The sequence below is a fragment of the Bacidia gigantensis genome (genome assembly GCF_019456465.1).
Source record: "Bacidia gigantensis strain McMullin 20006 chromosome Unknown contig_132, whole genome shotgun sequence".
In the NCBI taxonomy this organism is placed as follows: domain Eukaryota; kingdom Fungi; phylum Ascomycota; class Lecanoromycetes; order Lecanorales; family Ramalinaceae; genus Bacidia; species Bacidia gigantensis.
This window is the reverse complement of record NW_025408592.1, coordinates 1,124,184-1,135,029: the sequence shown is the minus strand read 5'-3', so window position 1 is coordinate 1,135,029 and position 10,846 is coordinate 1,124,184. Positions and strand designations below refer to the sequence as shown.

Below are 10,846 nucleotides of genomic sequence, written 5' to 3'. Positions count from 1 at the left end.
AGTCTTCAAATGATACTAAAACTCTTCAGCTAAATCAACACTCCCCACTCTCAACATAGAGCTAGAAAACCCTCACAGCCATGTCAACCCAGTACGACGACATCCAAGGCCCCTACGACTACATCCGCACCAAATCTATTGCCCTCATTGAGCACGAAAACGTCCGCGACACCATCGGCCCCTACATCAAAGGCGCTCGCGTCCTCGAGCTCGCCTGCGGCTCCGCCTTCTACACCTACTCCTTCCTCGATTGGGGCGCCACCTCCGTAACAGGCGTCGACATCTCCTCCGGCATGATCGAAGAAGCCAAACGTAATGCCCCCAACGACGGATCGAGCAAGGGAAAAGTTGACTTCATCCTTGCGGATTGCTCGAAACCAAAGGAATTTGAGGGCGGGCCGTTCGATGTCGTATTTGGCGCCTGGTTACTCAATTATGCGGAGGATAAGAAGGGCTTAGTGAATATGTTCAGGAATATTGAGGTGAATTTGAAGCCAGGGGGGCATCTTGTCAGTGTCACGGTGCCGCCGGCGGAAGATCCGACGGAGTCAATTAAGAAGGAGTATGAGGCGAGGCCGCCGCCTGAGGGGTCAGGGGGGCTGTGGTATTGGGTGCTGAAGGATGTGGAGGGAGGTGTGTATTTTCATGTTCATGGAACTAGTCCCATGGGGGACGTTGCGTTTGATTGCTATCACCTGAGGGAAAGCTTGCAGAGGGAGGCCGCGATGGAGGCGGGATTGAAGGTTGTGGAGTGGGGTGTTACGAGCGTGCCGGAGAGATACCTGCAAGGAAGAGGTGAGGGAGGGGCGAGCTTGAAGGAGTTGGAGAGCTATAAAGATATACCGAACTATGGGCTGTTAGTGGTAGAGAAGGAGAAGTAGATAAAGTCTCCTCAATGATGACAAGTACTTGTATCTCTGGGAGCGTCAGTGAATCAAGTGCTACTTATATCCGCTGTTTTGCTGAACTCGATATTGCACATGATTCGGACGCATTGGTTACGATGAGCTCTTAATGGCTCTTCCTCAATTTTTTTCTCACAGGTGCAACTTTCTAGATAAATGAATTGGCCGGACAAACAGTCTCTGATGCCACTTCAGGGCTAGTGATGGCTGGAGACACGCAAGAAATATCAATGACGAATTCTGTGTCGAGACCACCGCCGAGTTGCAATCGAGACAGTGATGGAAGACTTCCAAATGAGCTTTAAAAAGCAAAGGTCGCGCAACCTCCGGAAGTCCCGCGCGATCCGGAGTATGCCCGACAAAGCTCCCATGCTGGCACTGATGCATTTCTTTACTACCTCTGAGCTTGGAGACATAATGTGGTGCTGATCCGTCTTTTCATGTTTGTTATGCCTGAATGTGACTGCATGCAATTACAATCGAGCCATGATGATAGACTTACGCAAGAACGACATTGCAGAGCTGGACCAAAGCTCACGTAACGCTCAATATCGCCTCCTTGCGAAGCTGAAAAGGGATCATCACTATGTTCTCCTAGACCCGAAATGCTACAAGGAGGATGATGATGAGCAAAAAGGCCGTCGAGCCGCCGAAGCTATGAAAGAGCTTGTCAGGGTGCTGGGGCAGATGTACACTGCCGACTCCAGGCTGCTGCAATGCGATGGCTGGTATGAGGATCAGGCGCAGGAGCAATTCTATCTTGTTTTTCGGTTGCCTCCCAATATCGAGGAACCACTCACGAAACCCCTCTTTTTAGACGAGTTTTACAGCACCTATCGACCTGGGCTACACATGCGTTTTCAATTGGCCCGCGCCCTTGCTTCAGCAGTCCTCGAAGTTCACAAACAAAATTGGTTGCACAAGGGTATACGTAGCGACAATGTGATCTTCTTCCACCGCAACAAGAATGAGAAACGCAGCATGGGCGATCCGAAACTGATAGGTTTTGACTATTCTCGAAAGGACATGCCAGACGTTTATTCAGAAAAGCCTATTTTCACCGCCCCTACCACATTACTTTGTCACGAGAAAAAGCTTTACTAATTTGTCTGGGAGTCAGGGCGACGCACGCGAATCTTTACCGGCATCCTGATGCTCTTCGAAACCCGACTGTACATTTCAACCGTCTACATGACTACTACGCTTTGGGTGTTGTCCTCGTGGAAATAGCCTGGTGGAGTCCCATGGAGACTATCCTCAGAAAGCACCAGGAACTTCAGGGAGAAGAATGCCTCGAAACTGATGTCGAAAAGGTCCAGGACACCCTCTTGGACCGCGATGTCTATTCCGCCGAGCAGTATCAAGCGGTGCTTACGTTCACAATGGGAGATATATACAGAGATGTGGTCAACGCGTGCTTGAAAAGTGACTTCGACGTTGGCGTGAACGAATCTATGCTGCTGGAATCATTCGAACGGCGTGTGCTTGGACCTCTGCAAAAAATAGTTGTTTAGCAATAGCTATCGACAGATTGACCCATGGCTGAGCCTTCTTCAACTTCCCGGGACTATAAAGGGCCGTCATCAGCAGTCCTCAACAATTTTGCGACTGTTTCACGGCCCCCATGATCCGCCACCTGAAATGGTGTCATCGCAGCATCATTCTCCATACGAAGCGCTCCGTCGCCAAGTCTGAACTGCAAAAGAGACCTTACGGTCTGCTCGTTCCCTCTACTTGCAGCACAGTGTAAAGGAGTGTCTCCATTAAGATCTTTCGCCTCTAAGAGATCCACTGGAAGCCTTACTTGAAGAAGCATCATGTCCACTATATCTCCCGTCGCGGATCGGGCAGCATAATGCAAGGGCGTCTTGCCATACTCGTCTGCTGTGTAAAGATCTTCAAAAATTTCTGGATGACTCTTCATTGCCCGATCATCTGCTTGAATGGCCGCCATGTGTAAGCGTGTACGGGTGGCGGACGATATTATAAGTGGAGCGTTCATGCCTTCTGGATGCATTTTTTGATACCATGCTCGATACGTGTTAATCGCCTGCGGTAGGGCGGTGGCATCATCTGTCCTGCGACGATTTGAGATAAATGGCCCTAGCATTAACGCTGGCGTTGAGAGGTTGCTGACGCTTGAGTCTTGGAATATATCCACTTCTGTTTCTAGAATCCGTCGGCGAGACAGGTCTCGTTTCAAATTCTCATAGGGTGTCAACGGCACTATTTGCTCTGGATGGAGATCTCGATTGTCTCTAACAGAACTCAACCAACCAGCACCGAAGAGCAGTCGAATGCGGATTGAGTCTCCTCGAGAAGCGGCTCGATGCAGTGGGCTACTTCTCAATGGCTCGTTGAGTGGCGGGCTTTGAATGATGCTTAGTCCTTGTTCCTCACGATCCTGATTCGGCATATCAGGATAAAGCATATCGAAAAGGTCTAGCTGCACCTCCCACGAGAGAAGACGCTCTTTTGGGTCGTCTCGTAGCATAGCACCAACTATTCTCAATATGTGATCCATCCGAGGACTGCTATCATGCTACCTCAGCTCTGATATCCATTCTTGGACAGCATCCATGTGGTGATGAAAGGATTTATCAGCTTTGGGCTTACCCTCAATATCTTTGAGTAATATCCGGGGTCTAGACTGGCGCCTTCTGTCTTCGAAGTGTCTGAGGACGCGGCCGCCGCCACCCCAGCCATGTATAAGGACGGTCAGCAACTCAAGAATGACGCACCCTAATGCCCAGACATCGAAGGCTCGACCGTGTTGAATTTGATTGCGTTGACCATCATTTCGCCAATATTCGGGAGGTTGATAAGTAGGAGTGCCCAATCCCAGCTTTCCGTGGGTTCCAGAACCATCGGCAACTTCACCTAGACGAGATAGTCCGAAGTCGCAAATAAGAAACTCCTTGCCATCCACCAAAATGTTTTCCGGCTTGAGGTCATGATGGCAAGCGATCTCATTGTCGACATCTCTGTGAATATAGGCGAGAGTCTCTGCCAGAGAGTAGATTTTGTCATACATGAAGGCTCGCAAGTCTAGAGCTTTCAGATTGACAGGACACTGATCAAGACTCATCCAGTGCTTTAAAGCCAAATCTACCAAGGGAAATAGGAGGTTTACTGACCGGACATAGGAGCTAGACTCGTCGCCGTCGACCAGATAGCATCCAAGTAGGGATATTATACCAGGGTGCTGCCTTCTACGAAGAGTCGTAATTTCCCGTTCAAGGCCATCCCACGAGTCGTCGTCAAATTTAGGTATTCTTTTCAGAGCACACCACAAGTCCTATTGTAATCAGGCACATCATCTTTATATTCTACAGGGACTCGCTTACAATCGTATACCCCGAGGCGTGGCCTTTCCTGACCTTGACTTTGAACACCTGGCCGGAAGCACCGCTATTCAAAGGACCTTCCGGCCGAAATACGAAAGGCAATATGCTTTTAGGCGAGAAGCTGAAGATCCTATCCTTGCTGAAGACTGGGGGGAAAGGTCCTGAGTCTCCAAGAACCGATTTGCGTCTTCTGCTATTTCGAAAGCAGGTAAATTTGCCTCCCTCGCAGGCAGAAGCTCATCATAAATTTCTTATCCATGAACGACATTATCAAGTGCTCCCTTTCAATGAGAACCAGAGCAGCGAAAACTGCTGGTGCCTTCCAGACTATCGTTGAAACCATGTCAGATTTGGTTGTGATTCCTCGGCTACGGAGACAGTTTTGAACTGTGGTTGTGGTGACCAAAAGTTGCAGACTTGGGGCGGATATATATCCTTCACCGATGCCGTTCTTTTCCTTCTCTGTTTCATGCCGTAGGCGTGCTCGAAGATGCATAGCCCGGACTCTTTCTGAATCAGGCCATATCACGACGTAAACCGCCCCAAGCACGGTGCAATAGGCCCACGGGGAGTAGCAGTACTACGAGAGATCCTGTCTCAGTCTCTGCCGGTGAGATTGAGATTGTTATGCTCTCCTTCTCATGTCTTTGTCAGGTGTCAGATAGACTTCGCCCTTGTCGGCATCCTCAACCTGTCAAACGTGTTAAGAGCGGCAAAGTCTATGGCATTCCTCATACTTGCTCACGTCGTAACGAGGACTGCCACTGCTCGAACCACCTTTCTTGGTGACCTTACCACGCCGCCATTTGCCTATCCTGCCCCGTTAGCGCATCCGGTGGACACCTCGGGAATGTTGAAATATACCACTGCGCCGGTAGTATACCTTTTCACCTGCGCTGTAGTCTTCCGATGTCCACGATCCCTGTGGGGCGTCTGCGCGCGAAGACATCAAAATCTTCAGTGTTGAGACAAGCAATGTGGTTCGATTGATGTTGACTGGATTAAAATTTCCGCCGTCTTATGCTTCGAGCTGAGATAGTCAGTGAGGGAGGGGTTGTTTAGGCTCAGCCTGCTCCGAAGACCTAGCCTCACTTATGTGCTTCACCTGTAGCTGCACGCACGAGGCCCCAAATCACATGAGAATCTGAGCAAGCCACGATGGCGTCCAAACTCATATCTATCCCTACGAACATACAAGATATACTCACGGACAACTGTAGCGAAGCCAGCAAGTATGGCAGATCCCCTCTCGATGTCGGCAGGCTTGGTTGCTTTCCTTGCTGCTGCAGGCAAGACGTGCGAAGCTCTTCATATTCTTTCCGCAGTTTTGATGCAGCTCCGACAGAAATGGAGAATCTACTTCTTGCTTTACAAGCCTTGAAATCTGCCTTGACGAATATACAAGGATTGATAGCCACCTTACCACCAATTCTGGGATTGATATCGGACTTTTATCCACGTACGGATGACTGTCTTAGAGACCTTCGAGCCATCGAGAGTAAAGTTCGTGACACCCGTGGGATGGCCGGGGATGGGAAGGTCCATCAGGCCTGGTCCGGCCTCAGATGGTCTTTCTCTAAGCATCGTTGGCTGGAAAGCTTTCACTTACGAGTCCGATTCTATAATCCGAGTTTCTGTCTCGATCTTTTATGTCTTCAGATGTCGGTTAATCCAAATCTGAGCATTTCATGGGTTGACTCCTCAGTAGCCATCTAAAGCGTCTTTCAATTGAAGTCTGAAGCGCCTACTGCATTGAACGAAGGATCCTTTTTCGACCCAAGAACAAGTCAAGCCAGCTTGGCTTGCAGACTCGAAAGCTTTGACAAATTGGAAAGTGGGAACATTGACCCATCCTCTCTGATTCGTATACAACATCTAAGGCATTGTGCACCAATTGCGAATGTTGTTTGTAAATCCAACTTCATCGATCCAAAGCTCTTGTCTTCAGAGCAGGACAGCATGAGGTCCAGTTTGTCTGAAAATGTAAAAGCTGGTTCCGTGTCCGCGCCCCACCGATTTTCCATGTCAATCAAAGCTCGGAAGCTCTATTATTTAGACTTATACATTGGGGCGTTGAACTTATGGTGTGGCCCTATAAGAGATGATACGTCACCTCGACAAGTACCAGACGAGCACACTGAAGAAAGCCATTCTGGACTTGGTTTCAGCGGATGTATCCGAATGCCCTGGTTTCGTTATGGTGTTCTTGGATTTGACTTGTTTTCCACTCTTTCCACGGCTTGTTCGATTTTCATATCGTCTCTACAGTGGCAGATCTCTTTTTCAACAATTGTGCCAAAAGACGCGAAGGTAATGGTCAACATTCGAGATTCTAATGCCGAGGTCGTCAAGGGTATGATCATTTCCAGGAGTGCCACTCCTCGAGACACATGCATAGACGGTACTTCCCTTTCACATGTGAGCATGTCTCTCATATGAAAGGCTTGAAGCTAATCTGAAAAGCTTGCTGTACGCCGTAATCTTGTGGAGCTCGTGGACTTCCTTCTCAGAGAAGGTGCGGACTCTAATGCCGTTGATGATGATGGAAAGTGAGTATATGCCCTACACTGCGCAAGATATAGATGCAAGATGATCTCATTTTTACAGCACTCCTTTGCACTTCGCGATAAGCCTCAACAGCCCGTACGAAATTGTGAGATCACTCATTCAACGTGGAGCGGACCTCGAGAATCGCAACGTCGACGGCAGAACACTTTTGCACACGTTTTTCAATGTAATGTGGAACATGTCATAAAGTATTACCATCGAGATGTCAGCTACACAACTACCGATATTGAAGGTATGACTATTATTCACTATCTTGCATGGAGCAGCAAAAGTCAGATCGAGCTTTTCCAGATCCTCGATTGTCCAGGACTATATGAAGGGGATGGAAGTGGGAGAACAATTGCTCATCTGGCAGCGGCAAGGGGAAACCAGGAGCTTTTGCAATACTTTCTGAAAGAAAAAAGAAGCTGTGAGGTAGACACAAGAGATCGGGGCGGAAGAGGCTTGATCCACTATGCAGTGTCAACCCGAAGAATCCAGACGATCGATCTTATACTTAGTTGCGGCGGGCGGCTTGATGTTGCTGATGCAAAAGGAAGAACAGCAATGCATGATGCGGCAGTACGAGATGATATTCTGACTGCACGCCACTTGTACATGCTAGGTCGTGTGGGCATGTTGATGCTTTTGGACTGCAATAGGAAATCGCCACTACACTTAGCTGCTGATCACGGGAGCCGTGCAGTCTATGACTTCCTTCATGAAAGGCAGCAAGAAGTAGACTTTGACGGTGAAATGTCGGAATCTCTTGCGTTTTCTACAACCTCAAAGACATACTCGGTCAAACTATTTGAATACTACCCACGCTTATACGGAAAGTATTCTAGGGTCTTTGGCGGTTTCTTTAGGCGACAAGTCACAAAGTCAGCGACGGCGTTTGTGATATGCTACGTAGTTACATTCTATTTTGTTCATAGAACGCAGGTCACACATGAGTAACGGAGTGATCAGATGAGATCAAGGGGGTGTCGACCGTTTGGATCCCAGCAAAGGAAGTGCCTGTATGATTTTCAAATGACAGGCAAGTCACACATCTTTGATGTTGGGAATATACCCTCTGTATTTTGACTATTCCTTTGATTGGTCTACAATGACATTAGTAAACAACTTTGTTAGTGCTAAAACAGGATAGCCACTTCCTTCAGCCTTCTGGACCTCTACACAGGATCAGGCATCCATCGCAGAAGGCGAATGCCTGGCGATCTTACCATCATACTCACCACTAATATGAGATGAACACTATGGAGAGACTTTCAAGACCAGGTTTTGGCAAGCTCGAAAACTTATCGGAGTGTCGCCAAAATCAGTTCGTTCCGTGACTCAGCTATTCCCTTTGTTTGGCGAGCCGATTTGTACCCAACACTGTCTCTTCAAGGTTCCAGACTTCGTGAACGACAATGATCAAGAATTCGACGCCTACTCTCTTTGGGTAATCAGATGGTTTTGGGGGGGGTTCAAAGACTCTGCAAGATAGACGTCAGATGACCAGAGATTTGGAAGACGAGCAATTCGTTTGAAGCCATTCGTTTCAAGGGAAATTGAATGCTCTAAGGCGATTTCTCTAGATGTTCAATGTAGCTCGGATTAAATTATGTCGCAAGTTCAAAGAGCTACGGCCCCATCTCCGACTCGAGAGCGATCAAACATCCACGTCAGAATCCATTTCCCGGTCCCTCCAATTTCTCTCAATTTGAGCAGTTCCCCAACTATACGACGTTCTCAGCATTTTACGCTCTTCCTCTCTTTAGCTTCTAGTATACGAGACAGTATTATTGAGTCCGGCGAACCTGATTTCTCGAACTTTCTTGCGAATATTAGGGATCACGATGTCAATATGTTCACACTCAAGACTGATTTTGTAGGACGAGGCGCAACATTTTCAGTGAGGCGAACCACGATGGAGGAACACCAGAATGTAATTTTCAAAAGCTCCTTGCGTACATCAGCAAGGCACAAAGATCAAGATGAATTTCAACGTTTAGATATCATTTTACGGGAGCTCCGAGTCCTTACACATAGCCCAATTCGCGACCACAAGAACATCGTGAAGCTGTTTGCGGTTGGCTGGGAGGGTGATCCTTCGGACTCCTTTTCTAAGTGGCCTGTATTGGTTCAAGAATATGCTGAAATCGGAACTCTTGCGGACTATTTCGAGTATGAACCTAACCTAGGTTTTAGTGTCAAGCTCGGTCTGTGCACTGATGTTGCAGCTGGAATTCTGGCCCTGCACAACAGTAGCATCGTACATGCTGACTTGAAGGTCGAAAACGTGCTTGTCTTTGCTGCTACTGCTGGAGACTGTGTTACGGCAAAACTGTCTGATTTTGGGACTGCGATGCTGCCCAGTGATAGCACTCGACCTCCGTCAAATTTGACTCGTCCGTGGAACGCTCCTGAGTGGCAGGAAGAGCATCCTCATGCCTTACGATGTCAATCAGACGTCTACTCTTTGGGTCTCCTAATATGGCGCATTGCACTTAATGGAAAAGATCCATTCAAGCTTACTGCGTTCTTTTCTTTGCCAAGTCTTCCGAGAAGATATTATGCTGCCATAGAAGTACAGAAGAAAGGTGATCGAGAGTTCCTGTCTAAAGTCAAGGCGAGTGTGGAACAGCATTTTGACGATGATGAGCGAGCAATTTTTGCCGCTCTATTCGATGCGACAATCAGAACAGATATGGACAACCGGTCCCTTCACAGGGCGGTCAATATTCTATGCCAGCATTTAGACCCTCGGCAAGAAGTGGTTCAAGTCTGTAATTGAATGGTCGTTCATAATGAACAGAAGTTCGAGCAGATCGAACTCGCTTGAGACCAACAGAAGCCAAGAATTCGAAACAAGTTCCGACATATAGGAAGGCTCTAGATTGGCGGTATGTACTTCGAATCAAGCAAGTTACAAAACTTGGCTGACGGTAGACCCAGTCTAGTTTTGCAGGCCTAGAATACAATGGACAGACCGACGTCTTGAAGCCCAAAGTACGTCTAATATACAAGTCGGTGTTGCAACGTTGAACGTGGACAACGCTATTCAAGATTTTGTCAGCTACTGCTGTCTGAAGTCTTCACTGAACCCATTGCAGGTGACACGGCGAATCAGGTTTTAGAATCGATGGCTTACGCCTGTGCCGATTCAGATCCTCACCAGGCAAGAGAAGTGAACACAGCTCTCGCAGCTCTTTATCTTGCTGGCGAAGACTTTGGCTTTGAACTCAATGTGAGCAGAGGACTACGCCATCTCTGCTATGCCGCCAACTTAGGCTCGTTTGAGCATAGAGCATGGTTGCTCCAATTTCATCAAGCTTTCGATCAGCCTGTCCCTGACAATTTGCGATCGAATGTTTTGAGTTGGCTGATGCATGCCGCAGCTGTCGGGAGTATGACAGCAGTAGAAGATCTAGTAGACCTTGGACTCAATCACGTTGAGAATGAGCATGTCCGTGCAGTTCGTGCTCTCAAAACCGTTTACTGTGGAGCTGGAGAGGAAATGTTTCCCAACGACGATTTCAAATCGGACGACCCTGCAATTGACGATGCGCAGGAATGTTATAAGTATATCCGCCAGGAGATGGCAAAGGAGTCTGCGAGTCAGTACGACATTTCTGGCCATCTTCTCCGTCTAGCAGCCTCTTGCGGTAGCCGTCAAGGCATAGATTTTCTTGTGCTCAATTTTCCCGTAAACTCTGATGCTACTGACGCAATCTTGGAGTTCCCCTTACTCTTTGCAGCTCGCTCAGGTCATCTAGAGGCCCTGAAAGGTCTCTTGAACTCTGGTGCTAGCGCACTGCTTGCAAGCAATACTGGCGAGACCGCGCTACATTGGCAGTGTTCGCTTGAAGATAAAGACGTGTTAGAAGCTGCACAGCTGTTGGTTTCTGCTGGTGCACAGATCAACGCCCACGCGGAAAAATATAATGGCCAGAAATGCATTCCTTGGCTCGAGACAGATTTTGTAGAGGGAACACCTTTACATCGAGCTATTGCTCGAAATAGCCTGGGAGCCGTTTGAGCTCTGCTCGACTTAGG

The 10,846-nt window shown here is 48.1% G+C and overlaps 6 protein-coding genes across 6 annotated transcripts; 4 read left to right on the top strand and 2 right to left on the bottom strand.

Moving 5' to 3' along the window:
- Window positions 1–80: 80 nt before the first annotated feature.
- Window positions 81–881, top strand: KY384_001601 (uncharacterized protein; the record flags this gene model as incomplete). Its single annotated transcript, XM_044810131.1, has 1 exon — window positions 81–881. One exon carries the CDS (start codon window positions 81–83, stop codon window positions 879–881), a length of 801 nt encoding a protein of 266 aa, XP_044673143.1.
- Window positions 882–1,391: 510 nt separating this feature from the next.
- KY384_001600 (uncharacterized protein) lies at window positions 1,392–2,419 on the top strand (the record flags this gene model as incomplete). The annotated part of the gene is made up of 2 exons (XM_044810130.1): window positions 1,392–1,986; window positions 2,022–2,419. The coding sequence occupies 2 exons, from the start codon at window positions 1,392–1,394 to the stop codon at window positions 2,417–2,419; spliced, it is 993 nt and encodes a 330-aa protein (XP_044673142.1).
- Window positions 2,420–2,472: 53 nt separating this feature from the next.
- On the bottom strand, window positions 2,473–3,429 carry KY384_001599 (uncharacterized protein; the record flags this gene model as incomplete). The annotated part of the gene is made up of 1 exon (XM_044810129.1): window positions 2,473–3,429. One exon carries the CDS (start codon window positions 3,427–3,429, stop codon window positions 2,473–2,475), a length of 957 nt encoding a protein of 318 aa, XP_044673141.1.
- An 18-nt stretch (window positions 3,430–3,447) lies between these two features.
- Window positions 3,448–5,836, bottom strand: KY384_001598 (uncharacterized protein; the record flags this gene model as incomplete). Its single annotated transcript, XM_044810128.1, has 3 exons — window positions 3,448–4,203; window positions 4,253–4,398; window positions 5,716–5,836. The coding sequence occupies 3 exons, from the start codon at window positions 5,834–5,836 to the stop codon at window positions 3,448–3,450; spliced, it is 1,023 nt and encodes a 340-aa protein (XP_044673140.1).
- Window positions 5,837–6,841: 1,005 nt separating this feature from the next.
- KY384_001597 (uncharacterized protein) lies at window positions 6,842–7,759 on the top strand (the record flags this gene model as incomplete). Its single annotated transcript, XM_044810127.1, has 1 exon — window positions 6,842–7,759. One exon carries the CDS (start codon window positions 6,842–6,844, stop codon window positions 7,757–7,759), a length of 918 nt encoding a protein of 305 aa, XP_044673139.1.
- Window positions 7,760–8,411: 652 nt separating this feature from the next.
- KY384_001596 (uncharacterized protein) lies at window positions 8,412–10,829 on the top strand (the record flags this gene model as incomplete). Its single annotated transcript, XM_044810126.1, has 3 exons — window positions 8,412–9,572; window positions 9,746–9,799; window positions 9,867–10,829. The coding sequence occupies 3 exons, from the start codon at window positions 8,412–8,414 to the stop codon at window positions 10,827–10,829; spliced, it is 2,178 nt and encodes a 725-aa protein (XP_044673138.1).
- Between the last annotated feature and the right edge of the window lie 17 nt (window positions 10,830–10,846).